The sequence below is a fragment of the Populus nigra genome, chromosome 17, assembly GCF_951802175.1.
Source record: "Populus nigra chromosome 17, ddPopNigr1.1, whole genome shotgun sequence".
NCBI classification, from domain to species: domain Eukaryota; kingdom Viridiplantae; phylum Streptophyta; class Magnoliopsida; order Malpighiales; family Salicaceae; genus Populus; species Populus nigra.
This window is the reverse complement of record NC_084868.1, coordinates 8,046,435-8,071,777: the sequence shown is the minus strand read 5'-3', so window position 1 is coordinate 8,071,777 and position 25,343 is coordinate 8,046,435. Positions and strand designations below refer to the sequence as shown.

The following is a 25,343-nucleotide window of genomic DNA, read 5'->3' as shown; positions in this document are numbered from 1 at the left end:
AAAAACACGGCTTCAATGAACTAACTGGAAGAGCTGGGTAGCAGCATTTTGTCAACACCGTTGTAAATAGAAATCGCCAAAGAACCCGCCATGGAACCCACCTCCTCTACAGTGCGGCCGCCTTGAGCCATTGACCCAACTTTAGGCTCGCTCAGTCAACGACTAATCTTATCGTCCTGCTTTCTAGTGGTCACCGCAGTAATTAGACAGTGCAAATGCAATTGCTCTCGACTTTTTCCGAGCTTTTGAGTGGTGAAAGAAAACTACTTTCAATCAACGACCCAGGAAAGCCATTCTTCTTTCATTTGGGTTTGCGTGATTGCTTTTCTTGTGGATCTCTCATTTTTTAAAAATAAAAATAAAAATAAAAATAAAAATAAAAAAGAATCTGATGGTAGTGATTGGTGCTGGGAACTTCATGTGCCACAGATGATAAAATTTTATCAAGCATGGGCAGTACAGTCCCACGTGTGGTGATGGATTTAGGAGCATGGCCCACGTTTTTAACGGTTGGCATCAGTTTTCTAGAAAATAAAAAAATAATCGCTATATAACGACTCCAGCGCTCCTCAAATGACTTTAAGAGAGGGGAAAGTCAGCGGGGAGAAAAGAGAGATGCATGGCATGTGGATTTTGTCTTGTGATCTTGGTTTCCTTCAGGATTTGTGGTCTTCAGCGCTCTACAAACATTTGCCTCTGTCTGTTTTCTTTTAGAATCGTTTGGGCAAATGTCGCGTGAAGTGTCTTGTTTCAATTATTCTTTTTCCTGGTTTCATTGTCTAATTTTTCATTGTTTCTTTTTAATATATATATATATATATATATATATAAAATTTAACTACAAAGTAAGAAACAAACATGGATATGGATGCGCAAATAAAATTAGTACACATGGATTTTAAAGATGATATTTGATATTATAATAATGATTATTTTTTACTTAAAAATATATTAAAATAATTTTTTAATTTATTTTTTACACTAGCATATCAAAATATATCAAAACAATCGAAAAACATCTAAAAAAAATTAATTTAAAGCAATAATAATAATAATTCAAAAGCAGATTTGAACACAAGAACAAGATCAAAACTTTTCATAGTTTTTCCATTTTATTCAGTCCGGTCTTGTGTAGCAAAAATAAGAGCATTTTGTTTTTTCAAGTGTATCTGCGTTAATAATATATAGATACAAAATTACTCTATATCATAGAAGCTAACAGGTTATAAAAAATTGTTGCTTGCACAGCCTGCACCACCCCCACCAACACCATCTTGTCAATGACTACAGTCCACGAGCAAGTAGCACGTCGCTACCAGTAACTATCAACCTCTGTGCTTTTGTATTTAAGAATTGTCATTCTCCAAGTTTCTAAGTCTTTAACCTCATCATCTCAAAGAAGATCACTTTGTGTTTTCTGAATCCATTTTAAGGTGGGGTTTTTCAGTTTTTTTTCTTTCTAGAACACAAGAGTCAGAGAAACACTTTGTTTTTCAAAGCTCTGATAAGTTGTTTTTGGACCTCATGAGTTGAACTGAAACTTTCCCATTTTTCTTTAGTTTTAGCAAGTTTCAAACTGGCAACAAGTTTTCAAAATCCAAGGTCCTTGTCTCTAGTTCATTTTTAATTTTCATGATTGCTCATGATGATAAACTATTGAAGTAGACAAGAGTTTGAATATATGAACATGTATTTCAAGTGGACTCTAGTTTAATATTGCTAAAATTTTGGTGCAGAATATTTCAAGAACATGATATGCATATGATATGGATATCAAGCAATGAAGCTTGTAGCCGAGCCTTCCCACGTGCAAGCCCTTTCTGATCATCATTCTCGATCACACATACTGGTTGCCATGATTATTGATCTTCTTCATTCTTGAAAATTCAGGGCTTTGATCCTCAGATTTAGAGTCTAGAAGAAGGAACAAAGGGGTTTATTGTTTTTGTTTCCCTTTTATTTTCGAATAAATCTTTTTATGAAATGGAACCTCCGGCGAGGCAGCAAATCTTCCGGCAGAAGAAGATGACTAAACAATTGACAGGAAAACGGGATGACACGCCGTTACATGCGGTGGTGAGAGATGGAAATTTGGAGTTAGTTATGGAAATGATAGCTGATAATCTTGAGGAAGCTGCAGATTTGACTCTGTTGTTGTCGAAACAGAACCAATCAGGAGAAACTGCTTTGTATGTTGCTTCAGATTGTGGTCATGTTTACATAGTGAAGGAGCTGATTAAGTACTATGACACCGGTTTAGCTGGTCTTAAAGCAAGAAATGGTTATGATGCTTTTCACATAGCTGCCAAGCAAGGCGATCTGGGTAAGTACCGTTTTCAATTCTTCAAATTCCTTGCTAGAATTGATAATTGGAGTGGGATTAACGTCGGGTTAATTTTGTGCTCTGTTTCTGTAATGCAGAAATTGTGGAAGTTCTTATGGAGGTCAATCCTGATCTTTCATTGACCTTTGATTCGTCAAATACTACAGCTCTGCACTCGGCTGCATCACAAGGGCATGTTGAAGTAGTGAATTTCCTGTTAGAGAAGTGTAGTGGCCTTGCTTTGATAGCTAAAAGTAATGGTAAAACTGCCTTACATTCAGTGGCAAGGAATGGGCATTTAGAGATTTTGAAAGCCCTTTTGAGTAAAGAACCTGGACTTGCGAATAAGATTGATAAGAAAGGCCAGACGGCTCTCCATATGGCAGTTAAAGGGCAGAACGTGGAGCTTGTGGAGGAGCTGATCATGTCAGATCCTAGTTTGATGAACATGGTTGATAATAAAGGCAACAGTGCTTTGCATATTGCTAGCCGTAAGGGTAGAGATCAGGTATTCTAATTTACTTTCCATTCCTTTTAATAGTATGAAGCTTTTCTTTTCCTGTTGCTTTGGTTACCAAATGTGAACTGAAGCTCCTGGTCTGTTCGAGGAGAAATTGAGATTGATTTATAGCGACATAGAAAAAGGCTCTTTTATCTTTCCGAGGGAATAGTTTCTTCTGGTTCTTTGGCTTTTAGCTACGTCTCAACTTGAGACCAATGTCTTACTTTATTTAGTACCAGTATCTATGTTCCAGACCTAATATAGTCAGTATCTTCTGCAATACAAATGAATCAGCCTTTTGTGATGTTACTGAATCTATATTTAGAGCAGAAGTCATCGTCATCTACCAAAGTTGCCAAAGGATCCTATCCTCCTTACAGAGTTGGGAAGTTTATGACGTTGGCGTTGCTGCTATTTGCAGATTGTTAGGAAGCTGCTTGACCAAAAGGGAATTGACAAAACAATTGTTAACAAATCCAGAGAAACTGCTTTTGATACTGCTGAGAAAACTGGGCACTCAGAAATCGCCTCCGTATTACAAGAGCATGGAGTCTTATCTGCCAAATCCATGAAGCCAAGTACAACTAACACAGCCAACCGAGAACTAAAGCAAACTGTGAGCGACATAAAGCATGAGGTTCACAACCAGCTCGAGACCACACGGCTAACACGAAAACGTGTTCAAGGTATAGCCAAGAGGCTCAACAAAGTGCACACGGAAGGTCTCAACAATGCAATTAACTCAACCACAGTTGTAGCAGTCCTTATTGCCACTGTTGCGTTTGCTGCCATCTTCCAACTCCCTGGCCAGTTTGCTGATGACCCAGGTAATCTCGCTCCTGGACAATCTGCTGGAGAAGCAAAAATCGCTACCAAACCTGAGTTCATGATTTTCATCATATTTGATTCAATTGCTCTCTTTATATCATTGGCTGTAGTGGTTGTTCAAACCTCTATTGTAGTTATAGAGAGAAAGGCAAAAAAACAACTAATGTCAGTGATCAACAAGCTAATGTGGCTGGCCTGTGTGCTGATTTCAGTTGCATTTCTTGCACTGTCATATGTTGTTGTGGGAGATCATCAGAGGTGGCTGGCACTTAGTGTAACAGCCATAGGATCAGTGATCATGGTAGCAACAATTGGGACGATGAGTTATTGGGTAATTGCAGAGAGAATTGAGACTTCCAGATTACGGAGCATACGGAGGTCATCAACAAGCAGATCGCGCTCAGAGACATTGTCATTCATGGAAGAATCAGAGATTTTGGAAAATGACTATAAGAAACTCTATGCAATCTGAGATTTTGTCCTCTCTTTTTTAGGTCTTACAAGTAGATACTGTATTTTCCTCCTTGTATATATACTTTTTTTACTTGATTTCAGCCTTTCTCGCTGTCCACTGAATCAGGGAGCTGACAGATCTTCTGGAGATTTTGAAAGAAGAAGAGGGTGGTAACTTTTTCGTTTTGAAGTATAGTTAATAAGAAACCAGTTAGTTGGTGACTCGGCTCTGTTTTCGTAAATGACCTCTGTACATTTTCCTGTGTCATTTTATCTTTCTTGCATTCAAAAACTAACTCTGACTCAGAGGTTGCTAAGAAGCTTTGGTACCTCCGGATGAACTAATACAACCTCGTATGATATCGCCAACAACGGTTTGCTCTTTGGGACATTTACCATCTGTTCTAGCTCTAAACTTTCTGTGTGATGTTTTTTATTCACTAGCCACAGCACCATCCCTTAGCTCTAGCTCTAAACTTTCGCTGTGATGTTATCAGTTGCTCTCTTCAAGCATCACCATCCAATTCAATGCCACGAGAAAACTATAGGAGGCTCATTGCCCCCATTTCACTCTTAGAAAACTATGAGGAAAACAAACCACAGGTTGTCCTATCTTAAGCCTGGATGTGATAAGTGAATTTGTTTCTGTGGTCAAATATTTTTCTTCATTTTTATGTAACAGGACTGGAAGGGATTCTAGTCAATGCTAAACAGTTGCTGACTGAGAGCCCTCATTTTTCTTTTGATTACTAAACAGCTTCAGCCCATCCTCACTTCCTGGTCTGTCACAAGGGCTTCCTGCTGTTGAGATCAGATCAGACACCTTACATAAGCAGCAGAGTTGTGAAGTGATGTTCCCATTCTTATTCTTTCCTCAGATTTTGCTGCATCTGTATAATCCCTCGTACTTTTCCTAGCCTAAGCAACGCTTTGCGGTGAATAGTTACCGAAATCCTTCTTTTGCTCAAATCATCTTAAATGCAGTGGCCTAAAGGATGCCGGGAAATTCATATCAAACTCAAAGAACTAGTTTAAGATTTGTATAAAGCCTTATTAAATATGAAAGCATGATTTGGAAAATAATGGATTTCAAAACTGGAAGGTTGCTTGACATGAACTTCCTCCATGATAAAATCGTTTAGAATACAATTTTAACCTCTATCTGAATGAGCTTAGAACTTTCAAAACAAGCAAATGCAAATACCATATAAATGGACTCTAATCTAACAATCGGTGCATAGGTCCCATCTAAATCTATTGCCTTGTTGTCGTTAGAGGAGTTACAGTTAAGAAATATGCAGAATATGTGAAGGGATTCAATTTACAAAGCTTTCTTTTCTTGCTCCTATAGTTTATAACTATATGAAAAGTTATTTCTATTAGGATACAATCTTCTAGGATATATTTCTACAACTAACATCAGAGATATAATAGGACTTAAATACTAGAAATTCAATTTGGAGATAATTATTTAGACTTATCAACACTCTCTCTCAAATTAGTGCGTAGATATCACTCATTTCTAGTTTGTTGAGATAGTTATTAAACGCTTGGTTTGACAGTGCCTTGGTTAGCACATAAGTAAGCTAATCTTGAGATCGAACATGAGAAACTTCAATTAATTTTTCTTCCAGTTTCTCTTTGATAAAATGCTTATCAACTTCAACATGTTTAGTGCGATCATGTTGGACAGGATTATGAGCAATATCACATGCTACCTTGTTATCACAATAAAACTTTATAGGGTTGACTGGCTTGATCTGTAAATCTAGCATTAGATTTCTAATCCACAACAATTCACATATAGCTTTAACCATTCCTTTATATTCAGCTTCAGCACTGGATCTAGCAACTACCTCTTGTTTTTTACTTCGCCATGTAACCAAGTTTCCTCCTACAAACGTGAAATAGCCTGATGTAGAACGTCGATCTTGAATTGACCCAGCCCAATTAGCATCTGTATAGCTGTGATTTTCCAAATTGTGTCCTTCTGTGAATAAAATTCCTTTTCCTGGAGACGACTTTAAGTAGCGTAAGATTCGGATGACAACATTCATATGTTCTTCACTTGGGGAGTGTATAAATTGACTGACCACACTCAATGCATAAGCTAAATCAGGTCGAATATGTGCAAGATACATTAATCTTCCAACCAGCCTCTGATAGCGTTCCTTGTTAGTAGGAACTTGATTTGAATCACCATGTAGATTTAGGTTTTCTTCCATAGGAGTGCTAGCTGGACTGCATGTTGTCATACCAGTTTCACTCAGTAAGTCTAAGGTATATTTTCTTTGTGATAGAAAAATACCTTTATCTGATCTGTCATACGGGCAAGATGCTGCTGTAGTCTTTTCCTTTCTGCAGGATCATTTCCAGTCACCATCATATCATCAACGTACACAATGAGAGCTGTGATTTGTTTTTCATTATGCTTTAAGAATAAAGTGTGATCTGAGTTACTTTGTGTGTAACCAACTGTCTTCATAAAATTTGTGAACCTTCCAAACCATGCTTTAGGAGACTGCTTCAAACCATATAGGGATTTTCTCAACCTGCAGACTTGTTTATTACCTTCAGTTTGTTGTTTACAGCTAGGAGGCAATCCCATATACACTTCTTCTTGGAGAGTTTTGTGCATAAATGCATTTTTTACATCAAACTAATGTAGAGGCTAATCGAGATTTACTGCTAAAGATAGTAGAATACGAATAGTATTAATTTTGGCCATTGGTGAAAAAGTCTCCATATAATCGATTCCATATGTTTGAGTATACCCCTTGGCGACAAGTCTTGCTTTACACCATTTAATAGTTCCATCGGCTTTATATTTAATGGTGAAGGCCCATCTACAGCCAACAGGTATTTTTCCTTTCGACAAGTCAACAACTTCCCATGTTGAGTTCTTTTGAAGGGCTTTCATTTCTTTATTCATTGCCTCCCTTCATCTAGAATCATCCAAGGCTTCCTGCACATTGTTAGTAATGGATACAACAGATAATTGATGTACAAATGCTAATTTTTCTTTTGACAGTCTATGGTAGGATACATAGTTATTCATAGGATATTTAAATTTAGAGTGAGGGATCAGTTCATAGTTCACCTTGGGTTTACCTCTTGTGATTCGATTAGGTAGTTCTTTTAGAGGTTCAAATGGAAGACTCTCATCAGACTCAAGTACGGAATCAACCCGGGAAGACAATTGGTTAACTGGTACATTGTGGAAAACTATCAGCACCTCTAAGTTATCCTTATTACTGTCAACAATTTTGATTTCTGGACTATCACTACCATAACTTGCATCACTGGTATACTTCTCCCTGTCCTGGTGATCCTCAATGTTCTCACCACCTGGACATTCATTGCTAGTTCCCAAGTTATCCAAAGGATCAATTAATCGATTACCTTGTGCAATGACATCCAAATTGTCTGCAGGATTAGCTGATTCTGCAGGATTAGTTAATGTCTGCACTTCATCGCCAGCCTCCCATTGAGGTGAACCCGTAGAATAATACATAGTAGTTTCATGAAAGACCACATCAAGAGTAACATAAAGTTTGCAAGAAGGAGGGTGATAACATCGATAGCATTTTTGATTCAACAAACTCACATCGAAGTGCTCGGGGTTCCAGCTTAGTTCGCCAGCCTTTGTGAAGATGCACAAAGGCTACATATCCAAAAACTTTAGGAGATAAATTTGGCATAGTAGGAGCACTTACAATGCGATGAAGAACCTCAAAAGGAGTTTGAAATTGCAGAGAACTAGAAGGTACACGGTTAATGATGTAGGCTCCAGCAGTGACAGCTTCTCCCCAATAACTGGTAGGCATATGTGCTTTAAATAAGGAAGCACGAACAACCTTAAAAAGGTGGCGATTTTTGTGTGCGGCTACCCCATTTTGTTGAGGGGTGTAAGGGCAAGTTGTTTGATGAACAATGCCATGTGAGTTCAAGTAATGTTTCAAGCTGTGATTGATAAACTCTCCCTCATTATCAGTACGGATAACCTGAATGTTAGATTGATACTGTGTTGCTATCATTTTGTGAAATTGTTGGAATAGAGAACTCACTTCACTCTTTGATTTCATTAAACAAATCCAAGTCATACGAGTGTGATCATCAATGAACGAAATAAACGAACGTGATCCATTCAGAGAAGGAGTATTTACAGCCCCCATACATCAGAGTGAATAACCATAAAAGGTGCAGGACTTTTATTCATACTAATAGGAAATGAAACACGATAACTTTTAGCAAGTTCACAAACATTACACTTAAAGTCTGAAACAATCACTTGCGAAAATAACTGTGGGAATAATTTCTGTAAATATCCAAAGGATGCATGGCCTAAACGCCTGTGCCATAACTAGATTTCAAAATTCTGATGTTTATTAGATGTTTTAGCTAAGAACACTTAGGCCAACTGAGTTGAGCTTGCCGGAATCAAATCTAGATAGTATAGCTTCCCTTTCCTAGTACCATAACCAATTGTCTTCCGAGTTTGAATGTCCTTGAATATACGTTAGGCCAAAAAATCACAACACATTTCAAAGCACAAGTTATTTGAGCAACAGATAGTAAATTATGATTAAGAGAAGGGGCAACAAGCACCGAATCTAAATTCAAATTTTTTTTAAGGGAGATCGTGCCTTCTCCTAACATAGAAGAAAAGGTACCATCGGCGGTGGATACTATCTGTTGATTTGAAGGTTTTATGGACTGGATAAAATTATTGTTAAAGGTCATGTGATTTGTGGCATCTGAGTCAATTATCCATTCACTATTTCTAACAGAAGTGGAGGTATGAAGAGCCTTACCTGCATTCCCAGCAGTAGCAATAGAAGAGGAGGCTTTCCCAGGATTGTTAACAAGATTGTTGATAGACGTATGATTGGGCTCCGCCACAGCAACTGAAGCATGAGGATTTGTCTATAAGTTTCGTTTACGAGGTGCTTTGAAAAAATCCCACCATTCTGGATATCCAATTAATTCATAGCATCATAGTTTAGTGTGTCCTGTTTCACCACAGTGAGTACACATGCATTCTGATCGTGCAACTCCTATTTCATAGCTGTTATTTTATGATCCAATTGATTGATTATGATTCGGTGAACCAGATGCTCGCTCTGGTTTCAAGTTCATTGGTCGTTGATATTTGATTCGACGAGTTACCATAGCAGATGGTTCTGAGTGCTCAGGTTCGCCATTCAGTGTGTTTCGTCAAACAGAATCATGACAAACATAGACATACGTTTCTTCAAGGTCTAGTACAGAATCTCTCCTGAGGATCTCACCACGAATTTGTTCAAACTCTTCATCGAGTCCATTCAGAAATATATTTACCCGCAGTCTCGCAACTGATTTTTTATAGGCAATTACATCATCGAGGTCGTTTATGACAATTTTATCACGATGATCTAGTTCTTGAAAGATTTCTATTAGATCACCATAATAGGTAAAAATAGGACGACCAACCTGTTTGGTGGAGAACGCACGTTGGTTTAATGCAAATAATTGTGATTCATCTGCCCCATCATAAAATGCTTTGGCAAGAGCATTCCAGATACTAGGTGCAGTGCAGTAGATAGTCTAAAATAGCATTTCATAATCTCTGGTGACATGGAGGTCAACAACCATCCTTTAACCTTCTAATTCTCAGCATACCATTTAGCATAGGATGGATCAGTAATCTCTAGAGATGTATTACTCATAAGATATTCAAGTTTCTCTCGCCCTGCAATCTGCATCTCCATGATTTGAGACCAGACATCATAATTGCTTTCAGTAAGGATGACATTAGTTGAGAAACTGGAATTCTCTGATTGAACATGGATAACTGGTGCAGAGGAAGATGATTCGGTTTTGTCACTAGTCATGGTACAGAGGGTAAGTTTATAAGGTTTCAGGATTTGTATTGTGATGATATAAAACAGATACTACACCTTGCTCTGATATCAAGTTAAGAAATATGCAGAATACGTAAAGGGATTCAATTGTTTTATTCAGCTTTCTTTCTCTGGTACAAGCACAATATATATAACAAACTTTACAAAGCTTTGTTTTCCTACTCCTATAGTTTCGGGCTTTTTGGATAACAATATGGAAAGCTATTTCTATTAGGATACAATCACTTGTTTCCAGGGATTTTAGGATATATTTCTACAACTAACATAAAAGATACAATAGGACTTAAATACTGAAAATCCAACTTGGAGATAATTACTCAGACTTATCAACAGTTACTCCCCCCATTATAGTCATCAACTCCTCAAGTGAGCTTTCCTCCTCAAATTCATCTATCAAGCCACGATTTTCCAGCTTCTCCAAGTCTGAACTATCATCATTATTAGAAGTGATAGAGCTGCAATCTTTATCATCCAAAGTGGTAGCTTTTATTGCCTTTTCTTCAAATTTCTTCTTCTTGTTATTCTTCCACTTCTTCTTGGTAATGTGTTGATGACACTTAACATGACTCGATCTCTTAATCTTAAAGCAAATCATAGCATCCCTTTTGCTTCGGTCGCCCTTCTCACTTCTTTCTTCTTTGAAGTCTTTTGTATTCCCATACTTCTTCTTTTTCTTTTTCTTCTTCTTCTTCAAGAACTCGGTAAATTGCCAGGTTATCAATTCAAAATATCTTCATCATCATCACTAATACTATCATTATTCTTTTTAATACTTAAAGAAGATTTCAAAGCAGTGGTATTTTTCTTGGTATATCATCACACACTTCAAGTTCCATGACCCTCCCTTCATGACCTATGAGTGAATTGTGTATGCATCTCCCTTATGCCTTCACTTGATTTCATCTCAAGCAATCCATACTCTCTAGTGAGATATGTCAATCTAGATCCCTTAACTTGACTAGTTCCTTCATTTGTGACCTCAAGTAACCTCGAGTCATCTTGCAATTTTGTACCCTCGTAAACTCAATACTTGGCAAAGCATAAAAGAAGGCATTCATTTCCTTTGCATTACAATTATACTTCCCCTTTTTGCCAATCATTCCAATCGCTAATTGGTTTAGGGCAATGTTTCCTTCTAAACTGGTCTTGGTAGGTCTAGCATAACTGTTCTCTGCAATGTCTTCAAGACTCAAGAAAAGTAATCATCGTAACCTTTCAATATGCATAATATATCTCATAAAAAAAAGGTACTTTAAGTGTCATGATATTAACTCTTAAGTAGTTAAACCAGAAATAAGAGCCTTTGCTCTGCTACCACAACGAGCTTCTCAAAATGCTCCATCGAATCTCCTTTAAAATTGTTGATGCTAGTATGATAAATCTTCGCAGAATGAATATCTTCTTGCACACGACGTAGTCAAGGTAGAGCACACATATCTCACTTTCTTAAAGCAGATTCAAGCCTTCTGTGATTACAAGTTATATTATTGAAACTAAATTGTTGTGACAACTTTAACCATTAGGTTTATGAAACTCATGTAGGATGTATTCACAGAATGCTTGTCATTTTCCGGGAAGAATATTTGGTAAAATGAGCGTTTCAAAATACCCTTTCCCTCTCCCTTTGTCCCTCGATTAGGTGATCAACTTTATCAATATCACCTGGAGATCATAACCCATAAATTGGCTTCATTGGAGTAGAATTCAAGGTGGTTTGGCTCATTGCAAGCCTTAGTGCATAATTCCAAATAGTCCACAGCAATTCATCATTAGGAAGAATGTCTTTAGAGAAGTATCTCACTTTTAGCTCAAGCCCACGCAAGGCCAGCTCAATCAAAAGGAAAGAGTGAAGAAGAAAAAGAAAAAGAAAATCCTCAAGCCTAATTAGATTGCAAATCTTGGATTCATCTCACCCTGAATAATTCCATAATTCATGCAAGTACAACGAAACTTAGAGCTCGGGCCTAGAATATTGATTTTAAAAGTAAATCCTCTATTAAAGAGGGGGGATGTCCTATTGTTCTTTCCAACAGGAACTACAGTGGATGATCTACATAAAAAACAACAATTGAAAAACCTGAAAATCACACTGCTATAACTGAGACCCACTTTGAAAAGTTCAACTTGACATGAGATATGGCATCTCAATGACCCCCTCTTATTGTGAATTTTAAGGACTTCTACACTAATTATATGCTGCGTAGCCTAGGAGTCTCTTGATCCCCACGAGCTGCAATTACTGAAGCAGACAATGAACAGACTCCAACTTCACTTGAACTCTTTCTTGAACTAAACAAATGATGTGACCTTTTACAATGAGCAATTGCTTCTGTAATTGAACTCTCAAACTCTGAATTTGAACTGCCACTTCTCTTGAGCAGTTGTAAGTCACAGAACCCATTTGAACTAAATGAAAAGGATGAAGATGAAGAAGACAAACCAGATGAAGATGAAAAGGATGAAGACTTGGTTGCAGAATGCCATTGAATTGCCCCAGAGAAAGACCTCCTTTGGCAACGAAAACCATCTTCAGCCATCTCTTTCTCAAAGCTTCTCTTGAGAGTGTTTGATATCCTGCATCTGTCATTATCAATATTCCCAAAAGGACTCTTCTTCGGTACTTTCATGTACTTATTCAAACAGTCCTGGCCGTTTGAAACAGTTTCATCTTCTGCATTGCATGCCGCTTTAGCACAGGATTCGTCTGTGCAACCAGACCTTTTAAACAAAGACTTTAGATATGCTCTTGAAGCCTTGAGTTTGAGACCAAGCGAGGATTGCTTTAGCTTCTTAGTCCAAGACTTCTTTTGATGATCTCCCAGGAAACAGTTAGCTTCAGTTGGCCATTCAAAGAAATATTCACCTGGGTTTAGTTCACTACTAACCCTGCAAGATTCTGATGGTGAGATACTGCAAGATTCCAATGGGGTATTGATGTTAGTGGAAGGTGCAGTGGAGCTAGTGGTGAAGGGAATGACATAGTTTTCTTCAAAGGCTGATTCTTTTTTACTGTTTAAGGTGGTGGTGGTGGGGTTTTGGAGGAGCTTTTGAACCATTAGCAAGCGAGGAGGGAGATGAAGAGGGAGGAGTTTTCCCTTGTAGAAGAGTTCATCAGCTGGGGATGTTGTGGCTTCTCTACCATGAGAAACTGAAGACATTTGGAACTCAAACTCTCTGCTCTGTGGTGGAGAGCTAATGGAGTAACAAATGAAGTTCGAAGTGGAGCTCAATTCCATTTCAATGCAGTCATCATCTGCATGAATACACAAAGATGGGTTTGTGGCCATTTCATGTAGCATACTGTCTAAGAACTCTTTGTGTCTGTGTTTTTGAGTGAAAGATGCTTATGGGGAGGTGAGCTTGGGGGGGGGGGGGAGAAAGGGGGCAGAGCATCCTTTAAAGTGCGGATGGTGCCAAGTTAGAAAATAAAATTTTATAGCTAGGAATTGTCAGGTTTTCTTCTTTTTTTATTTTTCCTCTTTGAGTATCTGGAATGTTTCCAAATAATAAAATGCAGAAAAGATTTTGGATTTTTACTTTAGTAGCTGATTGCATTGATGCTCCTCTTTCGGCATCAAAATTTATGTGGATCGTATGCGGTTATTCTTCCTCTTTAGGGAGGGGGGGGGGGTCAAAGATGGTAGCTCTTTACTGGGAAAAATATAAATTACACATTGATGGTCCTTCATACTCGAATTCTACATTAAAATCACAGTATTTCATCTTCGTAATGTTTATACTATGGTGTTAATGGAGCACAGACGGTAGGGCAATGTTTCTGTATCTTATCCCTTAGCTTGCCGACTTTTTTCTTCTTTTCGGCCTGATAGAAGTAGAACAATAGCATGAGTTCATATTCTTTGATGGAAGTGACCAATTTATTTTGACATTTAGTGAGCTTATGTAACGCTCGTACAATCTTATCAAATTGCAATAATGCGTGGACGGTAGCTGAGTGGATGGCCTTGCTGGAGCACCGCGCCCCATGTATGTTCTTTTTAGCCATTCATGCATGAATCATCGACTGCTGTTACTGCTACAGAGGGTGAGAATCTACCGCTACAGGAGAAGATGTTGACAGTGGTCTTGTTTTTGTCTGAGAAAATGGTACTGTGCTGGCTAGAAACAGCAAATAGAGCAAGACCCAGATGGAATCTTTAAAGTACAACTCTCGCATTATGTTTTGAGTTTTGGTCAGGATGGTGTATCTACTTGGGAATCCTCAATGGATCATGAACGCAATCCTTCATTCACAGAAACCTATATTATTATTGTTGTTGTTGTTGTCTGCATATAAATTTGAGATCTCTTGTCAGAAAATATGAGACATGGATGTTCCTAAAGAAATAAAAATCCTTCAATTCTAATAAAAATCCTTTCTGGACATGGGCAAGGTGGTAGGTTAGGTTTCTTGAGCGAGCTTGCTTGTACGAGAAAAGCAACTCTCTCCTTTAATTCTAAATTATAGCAGCAGACTTCCATGTCAACCCTCTTTTTTCCTTTTCTTTTTTAAGTTATGTCCAAGCTTTTCCTCGATCACTTTTTAATTAAACCTTTTAGATAATATATTTCCTCAATCACGTGATGCTCCTCTGACCTCCACATTCAAAGTTGTGTTTATGTCCTGGGCACATGTTCGCTCACCTTTTCTGAACGTGGCTCTTTCACAGTGATGAGACTAGGCTGTGAGGTGCAAATGTCATGATTGGTTAGCTGGAAATCAAGGATAAAGCCCAGTGGCATGTCACTTTTGGACACTGCCTTCCCAAGTGGATTTTCAGGTGCCGCTCAACTCCTCCTCTTTTGGGCAACAGACCCTCTTATTGTACCGTTAAAATTTCAATCCATCATGATTCAGGCGTTCCTCCTGCCAATGATTGTACCGTAAAAAAAGTGCAGTGAACCTCGAGGTCCACGTCCAGCCAACATCAACAGCCCCATTACTCGCTGGACTAGGCTGCAATGGCTGGCCATCCGCCTCTTTTTGAGGACCCTTGCGTCTCCCCGTATGTAAGCGGGAACAGGAAGTTGCAACTTCCAAAGAACTGATGTTTTTTTAAAAAAAAAAAAAACATAACAGTGAACTTTAAATCCGTAAAACTAATGTTTTTGTTTAACAGGGTCGCTAAATAATACATATAGCCTTAGCAGATAGGCCTCCACTGTAAAAAGAAGGAAAGAATCGTACGGATATTTTGATGTTAATAAAATAAAATAAAATAAAACTAATGTTTTTGTTTGACGGTCGCTAAATAATACATATAGCCTTAGCAGATAGGCCTCCACTGTAAAAAGAAGGAAAGAATCGTACGGATATTTCAGTGTCATGATTACATTTGTTTAGGGGTATCAAATATCTACATTTCGGCATCAGGGGGGAGGATTTACATTCTTCCAGTGTGATATTTCAGTGCCTACTCTCAATTAACTCGAATCAGTACTCAGTAGAGAGTGTCGCTAGACATTCAGAAGTCATATAGCACTCACTTCCTATTAAAAGGGAAAAACAAGATTTCATTATCCGAAGTATATCAAATGACACCTTGTTATAAAATTATGATACTGACGAAATCCACTTGAAAGTAACCTCGGTCTATTCCTTGCTGGTCAGCTGCTTGGGATTTACTTCCTTTTCAAGCTCATCGAATTCCCACTCACCAATATCCTCTGTTGCGTATCCTTCCTCGTCCTTCCCGAGATCGGATCCTAACTTTTCCAGGTCTGCCTGTGTGACTACATTTCCTCTGTTAACAGGGGGTGATCCGCTTTCCTTTTCTTCTTTCTTTCCCGGAGCCTCAAATGTCTGTTTGGAAGAAGAGGATGGATCTACACGGGGGCTATTACTGGACTGTGAGTGTGATTGTTGATTCTCAACTTCCAGGACTGGTCTCTGGATGGATTTCATTTCCTCTTTAATTTTTTCCACAGCACTAAATAGCTCTTTGACCCTGTCGTCGTTTTTCCTGAAGTGGACGTACCGTTTCCCATTTTAAGTGGTTGATCAATGCATCGAATGATAGAGCATGTGCACAGATAAAGGTTACCGCACCTGTATACGCCTTCATAGTTGGTATAAAACTGCTTTTTCATCGCATCCACTGCATTTGTGATGGTTAAAATCTGGCAGGACAAAGAATGACATGGCTTTAATTAGATGAAACTTCAGTAGATCGGGAACAACGCAGGGAAGGAGATCAATCTAACAAGAAGAAATGCTAGAATGGAGAGAGGATTTTGAGGACAATAAATGTGGGATAACAGTACTTATATGAACTAGAAAATAGGGAAATAAAACTGAGCATTTGATATTGAAACATAGAAGGAGTTTGTCAGATATTATCAAAGCAAACCCAATAAAACATCCATACCTTTGCTTCAAGCTCCAGAAATCCCTTTTCAAGATTTTTTCTATGGTTTATTGCTTTTGACCCTTCACCCTTTATGATAGGTGCTATTTCTGACCTGTTGCAGAATAACAGTTTGAGACTTCTCTGAACTAAGTGATAAAAATTCCAAAGAATCATCATAGCATAATACCCTTGACAAGAATGCAAGTCTGCCACAAGCCCTTTCATACGGATGACTGAAGGCCCCAACTGTTCCTGATGAGTGGTTCAATTTTTGCATGTCAACAACAATGTTTAAAACCAATTTCACAGCTAAATAGATTTAATGGAAATTATAAAACTATAGTTGAAGAAGTCATACAGGAGCAATGAATATATTAACAATACCTTGTAAGCAGAGAGGAGATGAACACTCAAATTCACAAAATGATCACCATATCTCTCCAAGTCGCCACTTGAACATGCATGTGCAGAAAATAATCAACAAGAAACAAATGACAAAGATTTGACACAACAGTATGGGAACTTTAGTCGTACGGGAAAAAATTAGGAGAAATTAATCAGATCTTTTTGTTTTGGAGTGCGTCTATCCTACAAAAGCATAAGTATCAATCTCAATAGCAAATCAGTAGAGAGAATTTATACATACTTGACCTGATTCTCCTTCTGCTCTTTGTCTTTAGTCTGGAGAACCCAGGTAGCATCTAGAAAATTAATCCAAGAATTAACAGCATCTGCCTCTGCCCGACAGGATGTAATCGACTTTGCTAGCTCATCTTCCTACGATTACAAAACATGCTCAATATGATATATAATAAGAAGATTCCTCATTGGCTCTGTAATTTTCTTCTGGGAAATTCAAGTAGTTTAAAAGTTCTATTATGTACAAAATATGGTTCTTCTGACAATGGAAGATCAGCAATACCTTGGCTTTCAGGTGCATCAGAATCTGATTGCTGGCTTCATCAAATTTCTCTCTCTCTTCCCTGGCATTGTGAATACGTGCCCGTGCTGAATTCAAGGAGGTATTGACCTACAATAAATGCCAGAAATGGTTAGAATCCCAGAAAAAATAGGATAGAGATCCTACGGAGTTGACGTCACAGAGAGAACCAATTCTCCCACTGACATTACCAATTCAACTCCACAGTTTAAACACACAAGCAAGAATACAAGTTACGTATCCATACTGAAGAAAGCACATCAGATAATCATGAATATGAAAGGTAAACTGCAACAAAGGGAATAAATGGGACTCCATTGAATAATTCCAAGAATGATGATATCATCCAGAACTGCATGACATTTTTATTAATAGACTAGCAAAAATATTCAGATGAAGGATACCTTCTTTAATTCAGCTTCAAGTTCATCTTTTTGCTTTTCCATTTCTCTAATCTCCACTGACAATTCCTAGAAAAATGCAATGTGACATGTTTAATAATATTCCTGGCAACAAAATAAATCAAACAATGACAAACTTTGTCCCAAGACATAGGTCATGCAAAACTTCATGGGAGATCATAAAATTCCTCAACAATATGAAAAGAAAAGGAAAAAAGAAAATCAGAATATTGTATATCCGAACTTTCTCAGATATGGAATAATTGGATATCTTGTTTAACTATATTTTCTTGCTAAGAATAGAACTCTTAAAACTGAAGCAGGATTTTTGAAATGGAGATGCACAACTGTGAGTGCTATACAATCATAAAGTGCTTCCGAAATTAAATTTTTAAAAATTGAAATTGGGCTGCTTAAGCTAATGGTAGTAAGTGTTGGACAGTGAAGGATGCCCAAAAAATCAGTCTAGCTCTGTTGAAAATAATAAGATCCATATCAAAATAAAGAATGAAGGGTTCCATAGAAAAGTGGAGGAATTGGAGGAGGCAACCATGGAGGTAAATAGAGGAATCGTTACATCTAAGATGAAGACTAATTGGATTGAGGGGACAAGGGAAACCATAAACAGTGAGAGCCAAAGAAGTAAAAGAACGGATCTAGAATCACTCCTGCATAGTCCTGAACAAAACGGAGGCAAGGATTCATGTTTCAAATTCCAGTGCCATGATGCGTAATAGTAATCTAATTTTTTTTTCTCTAGGATGACAGCTACTTAAGTTGAAAAGTTTTAAAAATTTTCAATCAATTTTCTTCGTTTTAATAAAAAGTGTCATTATTTCCTTGGAGGAAAGGTACCTTCTCAAGCTGACTAATCTCATCACCTTTAGCCACACGAAAGTTGAGTGCGTCTTCTTTCTGTGTCCTGCATAAACATTGAGAAAGAAATAAAAAAATGAAAGACTGGCATTAATAAAAAGTAATAAACAATAGCAATACGAAATTCCGGGAAGGTTAGAACCAAAGCATCAGAGAAAAGCCAATTATTATATATTTTCAAACTATCCATGTTCCTTTCAATTGTCAATAAGCATATTAGTAATGCACTGACCAATACCCCGAAAAATAAATCATTCTAGATGTTCCATCACTAACCATTAAAAAGAAAACTACAGGAAAATAAACATGATGAAAATGCAATACAGGACAGCACTCTAATTATACATTGCATATTGACTTAACAGCATGTTAAAATCCATGAAGAGTTCATTTTTTCAGCAATAAGCAAACTTTCACTCACGGTCACAGTTGTGGGGAACACTTTCTATAAATTTAGAACCCAATGCACCCAACCTTGCAGAGTGACATTTCTTGTCCATCCTCCCCCTCCCCACAAAAGCAGTAAAAGTAGATGCAAATACACAAAATGCAGAAACATAGATTATATCCCATTTGCCGACACATGCACAAGCACATGCATGAACATACTAAAAAAAAATCTGAGATGCTAAATGAACCTTTGTTCTAAAATGCGCTTTTCAGCTTTTGAGGTCGAGTTAAGAAGAGATTCTGATAAAATTTTCAATTTATCAACCTGCAAAATAAGTGTATAGTGGATTATTAAGAATATAGTAGCAGGAGTTGACAGGCTAGAAATAAACTGAAACAAAACCCAGAAAATAAAAATAGAATTGAATTGTGCCAATTTGTATTATCTCTTCAAATCATAAACTAAAAATAGACGAGATTGCTAATGTGATTTAAAATTCTTTCAAAACAAAGCATTTTACAATCTCTTTGAGAAACAATAGGCATTGAGGATGAAATAAAAATGTTTAAACTCATCCTTTAATATCATTACAATTACCAATAGAAATTGTGTTTGGTCTAAAGGATTTTTGGAAAATTGTAGTATTTTTCACCTTGTTGATTTGTGTTGAAAAAACTGCTTCGAGAAACAATATGAAATCCAGTGAAAGTTCCATGACCAGAGGAAGTGCCATGAGGGATTAGGTAACATTTCTGATTCGCTATCTTCTGTTTCTAGTAAATTTTTCTATAGTTAAGATTATTCATATGCATAATAGGCCATTTGAGATATTAGATTGGTCCTAAAACTATCAACAGTAACAGAATATTAACACTAGGTAAGAAATAAAAATCTCAGTTAGGATTTGCATGACATTCCTGCCTCATCTATGCCAAACATGCTCGACATATAATAGGCTTGCCTCTGGGTGTTTAGACAGACAGGTTTGTAAAGCTATGATTTCAGCTTCAAACTTCACAGGTTGCAGAAAGGTAGCAGTAAGTTCTAACACTGCAGCAGCTATTAAGGAACAGAAGACCATGCAAAAGCAACTTAAATGAATGAAACATGCTGAATTATCACTTTGTAAGAGGTTACCAAGGAACATTGCTTAGCCTAGAAAATAGTGTCCTCGAGCATTTCTTGTGTCCTTCAGATGCGTAGGTGTAAGTACTTTCAACTCCTATTTTTTTTTTATTCTAGGGGTAAGAGAAGGGTCAAACACTCAACAACCAATGCCTCTTTGCTCTCTATCAATTGCAGTACTTTCAACTCCTCTAATGAAAGAAATCTTGGTGATAAGCACATAAAATTATTGCTAGCAAGCATTAGAAGTTATGAGATCTGTTTGCAGAATATGCCTCCATAAAAGCACTTAAAGAACAGCTTGGTTCAGTCTCTGGTGCATACCAGGAACCATTTGACAGTTTGTTCCTAGAAAAACCTCTCTGAAAACTAAATGTTATTCTGAAAGGAAATAAAAGGCCCAGTCAGGTTAGATCTGTCACTAAGAATCCATACCTTCTCCACATGCATTTCTGGAGAATCCCCATTTCTCAAAGATTTCTTCTTTAGTAATAGTGCCTCCAATGTGGAACATAGTTGAATTTGTCCAAGTTTTTCTTCTACAGCCTGAGCAAAAATTGAACGTCAGTTTCTGTGATCAAGGACGTAAATTCTAAAATCAAATTCAGAAACTGTCTGAAGATGTAGTAAGCATTAAGATACCCACTCTTTTAGAATCTTGCACGTTTGTGAAGATCTAAACTTGGGATAAGAAAGCATGAAAAGATTTTGGAGAAGAAAAAAAATCAATTAAAGTCAGTCCTGAAGTTACAGTTACGTTTTTTAGTGAAAACCAAGAACCTTAAAATTACAAAAATCTTTAAGCTTTCTTCACACAACTACTTGTATCAGACTAGTGTACAACAAATGACATGCGGAATCTGTTAGTACATGGAAAATTGTGAATGTAGGATCAGCCTACCTCCATTGTCAAAGCAGTTGTTTCTTCAGAAGAGTTTCCACTTGCTTCATTGGAAAGCGGATTGAGTGCCTTTGATTTCTCAAGTTTCTCCATTATGTTGTGGGCTTCAGCATCTATTCTGAGTGCAGAGAACATAATATAAAACATTAATAAAAAAAATCATTTCTAAATGAAATCAATGCAAGGAACCAATGCAATTATGATTTGTAAATGAAGCTTAACTTCCAACAGATTAAACATGCAGAAAAATGACCAGGGACCCATACTCTATGCCCATATATTTGTATAGATATTGTATATAGAAAATAACTTTAAATGAATACTGATCAGAAAATGAAAGACCAAGCACACGGATAAATGAACAGTGATCCACATTATACATACAACTCTTTTCTGGAAATAGGACATATAAGTTCAAACTTGGTCAAAAATGTTATCAAGTCAAAAAAATTACTTCAAAAGTTCGCTTTCCTAGTTGAAGTTGAGTCTACTCGAAAGTAATGATTGTTTATAGCCTCAAATTTCATAAGTGAAGACAGATGAACAGATTTCAAGCTCCACGATGCAAATGATTTGTGAGTTTTAATAAGGATAATAATAATAATAATAAAAGAGGAAATTTTAATCCACAATGCAAATGACTCATTCGAAACTTCTCTTACAATAAATTTGAAAAAAAAAACTAATTAAATCAACAAAATAAAACTTAAAAAGCACAGTAAACTTATGCTAGGTGCTAACAATACCAACAAAAAAAGAAGAGCACCGCCGATATTTCTATGTGCTTTGCCAACTCCAAAGTATATTAGTAAACATATAAGAAATCAAATATGGATGCATGCATAAATCTGAAGGGTAAGAAGAGTGGGGAAGAGGAGAGTTGGGATCTTTCCAAAGTTGAGATGGCAGGTTTCGATCATAACTGTCTGAAAGATGAGACATTATTCATAATCACTTTCTGCCTAACATGTGAATAAAGGTGTGTGTGGAAGGGCGAGGAAGCCAAGGGTATGACACCCAACCCAATTCACAATATCAGCTTCTGCAATAGACAATGAACGAATCTAGAAAGTTTTTATTTTTGAAGACTCACATTCAAATCTAAGATACAACATCCTGAATTACCTTGCAATGTCAGCATTTATTTTCAGCCCTGAAATTGCACTTTGAGCATATTGGAGCAACTCCTCTCGCTTTACCTAGACAGAGAGAAAAGGGGGAGGGAGTCATGTTGATCATAAAATTTCACTTGGAAATCTGCAACCTATTAATTGAACTTCTTTATAGAACAAAAGGTATCCCTAACTTTATCCAAGCATATATTATATAGAAAAGCCAAAGGTTATGCTGGATCATCTTATACTAACAAATAAAAAACCATGAGGGTGTCTGCAGAATTAAACAGGAGATAATTGTACCCTTATCATAATCACTTTAGAAAAGAAATCCAAGGAATAAGCTGCTATTTCCTGATGAGTAAAACCCGAGAATTAAAGTTAAAGGAACAACCTTGCTACAAAAGGATGATAAGTTGTAAAGAATACATAGACCAAAAAAAAGGTAGAATAAGTAGTTAAAGATCTCTAAAACTTTCAAAATTATGAGAAGAAAGTTAAAATAAATCATAGATAAAGCCACCAGGCGGTCGAGATACCTCATAAGCAAGATTAAGCCTATGCAAGGAAGGTCACTTTCTTAGAAAGTTTAGCTGTCTGTCACTCTGTATCCTCTCTCTGAAAATAATGCAGGAGAGACAGAGGAACTGAGTTTCAAACTAAACATCCTCCCTTACCAAGGTAATGCCTAAAATACTGATCTCCCTTGAATGAATCCAACTTTAGATGATTAAAAAGTGAACCAAAGGAACTTCATATTGATGGATACAATTTAAACCCATCATTATAATCAATGGAGCAGATACTTGCAAGGAAAAAGATAGAAGAAGCAAACAATACATCCGTTAACTTGTAACAATGGGAGCAATGGGATGTAAAACATAAGTGCTCTATTTATTACTTATCAGCAAATTTTCCATATTTTCATGATTGTGGCGCAGAACTTGATAAAAAAGTCCTTCATGAACCCAATTCAATCCAGTAGATAATGATGAAATGAGTACGCAACTCTTAACATAAAACAAACGAACATTTACAAGAGTATAATAAAGTCTTGTGTGTATATGGACTTATACCAGTACTTCATCCTCATAGGTGGTGAATGCTGTTGCCAAATCTTGTATGCTGCTCATCACTGCCTTGTGTACTTCCTTCCCTCCTGCAAGACACAGCCTGTATATAAACCAAACCAAAAGGATGTTTACATGAAGTCTATGCATAACACTGAAAGTGAAAGGGCATTTAAAGCGCATTTTCTCTTCATTGTGACAACTTGACTGACTCAACAAGCCATAGCCCTAAGCTAACTGCATTCAGCTTTTCTCACATTAACAAAATGAAATTTCAAGCAACTACTTAAACAAGACATAAATAGAAATTACGAGAGTGGGAGGAATCACCCAAATATCTCCAAAAGCAATGAAACTTCTTCCTCATTCGGCGCTTCAAGAATCTGAGTCATACAAAACAGTTAACCTGCGGTTAAACTCAATGGATCAGCAAATACAAAGCCCGCTAAATAAATGTAAACCAAAAAGACGCTAAGATTTAAAGCAAAAGATTGACAAGTGCCAAAGGCATTAAATTTGTCCTTTTACAAGGCAAATTAATAGCACAATATACCCTGATCACCTTTTGTGCCAACCAACAACTATATGTCATGTTTATACAGCAGAAAACAACAATAGGATTACGAACAAACAAACCGAGTGCTTACCATGGACAATGTAATCCCTTCAAGAGCTTGACTATAAAGAAAAACCTCTCGAAAATCCATCGTCCCAAGATCAGGATCCACATAATAAACCTGTGCAAAGTTATGTAACAATCTTGAAAATAAGAAACCAATCACAACTTCAATAGAAAAAATAAATACTAAATATTTTGGGAAAAAAATAAAAATAAAAATAACCATCAAACTTCTATCTCACCAAAATAGATAATGCAAATCCATACTAATTACGACACAAGTTTTATACATTCACAGCATGCCAATGGACAGACAAGATTTCTCCATGCAACAATTAAATTTTAAATTTCAAAAGAAATGAGATGAATGCTAACTATATAGGAAGATGCTCACAATGGTAGGTTTTTTAGGAGAATCCTTGAAGGAGTCATCAGCATGATGTTCATAAGTAGGAGATGAAGAAAACATTCTTTCTCTATCAGTTTCTTTAAGAGCAACAAGCCATCTTCTCAATAACTGCACTCTCTCTTCACCTCTACAGGACACGGATACATCCTCTAATCTTTTTGCTGTTAGCCTCAAACTCTGCAAACTCCTTGATGACGCCCCCTACACCATCCAAAATCAAATATTAATTAATACACATCCAATTAAAAAAAATTAAACAAACACGAATAATTATATATTACAATGCGGTCTTGGATTATTTTGGCTCCTTCAGAAACGGCATTACCGGCGTGAAGGACGACGGAGTCTGCATAACTACGGACGGTGCGTGTAATGTTAGTCTTTCCACCGACTTCTACCGCTCTGTTAACGGCGGTTCTTATCCACGACATTACTATTTACAACGTGATGGTGTTTTTTCTGCGTTCGGATTGGTGATGATGATGGTGTTATTACAATTGGATTTGTAATTTGGGGTTAGCAGCAAGGAAAATGAAGGGGAAGGGAAGGAGTCAAGGAGTTTTGCGCGTCTTTGGTTCGAGAGTCTTTTGCCTCTCGTTTCGGTTTGCTTGGTTTTAATTTACTATATTGTCCTTTCCCACAGACTTTGACTTTCATTTTCTATTTCTGTTAATGAAAAACTATTTATTTATTTATTTAGTTATTTATTCCTGAAGAATGCATGTAGCTGTGCAAAGTTATGGCTCCGCTTATTGGTGGCTGCTTGGCCGCACCTCTCTCGTCTCTCATGTGCTGTACGAGCACACGTAATAATCTTTAATTAAATGATTAAGACACGATGTTAGACTTTATTTTTATTGTGATTTAAAAAAAAAGAAAAGAAGAAATCTTCTTATTGATATGATAAAGAAATCTCTCCTCATGAAGAATATATAATCTCAGGAGAGTAAAAGGGTATTTAAATAGTAATAGTATTTATTTGTTTTAGTTTTTTTTACTTGAAAATATATAAAAATAATAATTTTTTATTTTAAAAATTACTATTCATATCAGTACATCAAAATAATCTAGAAATATATAAAAAAAGCACATCAAAATAATCTAGAAATATATAAAAAAATTCATGAAATACTATTT

At 36.8% G+C, this 25,343-nt stretch overlaps 3 protein-coding genes across 7 annotated transcripts; 1 reads left to right on the top strand and 2 right to left on the bottom strand.

The window, feature by feature from the left end:
* The first annotated feature begins 1,211 nt into the window (after positions 1–1,211).
* LOC133676813 (ankyrin repeat-containing protein At5g02620-like) lies at positions 1,212–4,348 on the top strand. 3 transcript variants are annotated; one of them, XM_062098560.1, is made up of 4 exons: positions 1,212–1,318; positions 1,737–2,323; positions 2,422–2,831; positions 3,247–4,348. In XM_062098560.1, exons 2-4 carry the CDS (start codon positions 1,984–1,986, stop codon positions 4,123–4,125), a joined length of 1,629 nt encoding a protein of 542 aa, XP_061954544.1. In that variant the 5' UTR covers positions 1,212–1,318; positions 1,737–1,983; the 3' UTR covers positions 4,126–4,348. The 3 variants fall into 3 exon arrangements, with proteins under 3 accessions (XP_061954544.1, XP_061954543.1, XP_061954542.1); XM_062098559.1 differs by having other exon boundaries at positions 1,305–1,433; XM_062098558.1 differs by lacking the exon at positions 1,212–1,318 and adding an exon at positions 1,440–1,602.
* A 7,564-nt stretch (positions 4,349–11,912) lies between these two features.
* Positions 11,913–13,429, bottom strand: LOC133677660 (probable membrane-associated kinase regulator 4). The gene has a single exon (XM_062099778.1). The coding sequence runs from the start codon at positions 13,306–13,308 to the stop codon at positions 12,199–12,201; it is 1,110 nt and encodes a 369-aa protein (XP_061955762.1). The 5' UTR covers positions 13,309–13,429; the 3' UTR covers positions 11,913–12,198.
* Positions 13,430–15,258: 1,829 nt separating this feature from the next.
* Positions 15,259–24,810, bottom strand: LOC133676600 (uncharacterized). Of its 3 annotated transcripts, XM_062098296.1 has the most exons (19): positions 24,488–24,810; positions 24,192–24,407; positions 23,826–23,915; positions 23,509–23,561; positions 23,185–23,281; positions 22,119–22,192; positions 20,994–21,111; positions 20,528–20,638; positions 19,215–19,291; positions 18,556–18,622; positions 17,704–17,769; positions 17,282–17,389; positions 17,006–17,136; positions 16,744–16,810; positions 16,547–16,611; positions 16,378–16,471; positions 16,059–16,129; positions 15,597–15,972; positions 15,259–15,499 (listed from the first exon to the last, which is right to left on the bottom strand). In XM_062098296.1, the coding sequence occupies exons 1-18, from the start codon at positions 24,635–24,637 to the stop codon at positions 15,603–15,605; spliced, it is 2,025 nt and encodes a 674-aa protein (XP_061954280.1). In that variant the 5' UTR covers positions 24,638–24,810; the 3' UTR covers positions 15,259–15,499; positions 15,597–15,602. The 3 variants fall into 3 exon arrangements, with proteins under 3 accessions (XP_061954280.1, XP_061954279.1, XP_061954282.1); XM_062098295.1 differs by having other exon boundaries at positions 15,259–15,972; positions 24,488–24,809; XM_062098298.1 differs by having other exon boundaries at positions 15,259–15,972; positions 24,532–24,809.
* Positions 24,811–25,343: the final 533 nt, after the last annotated feature.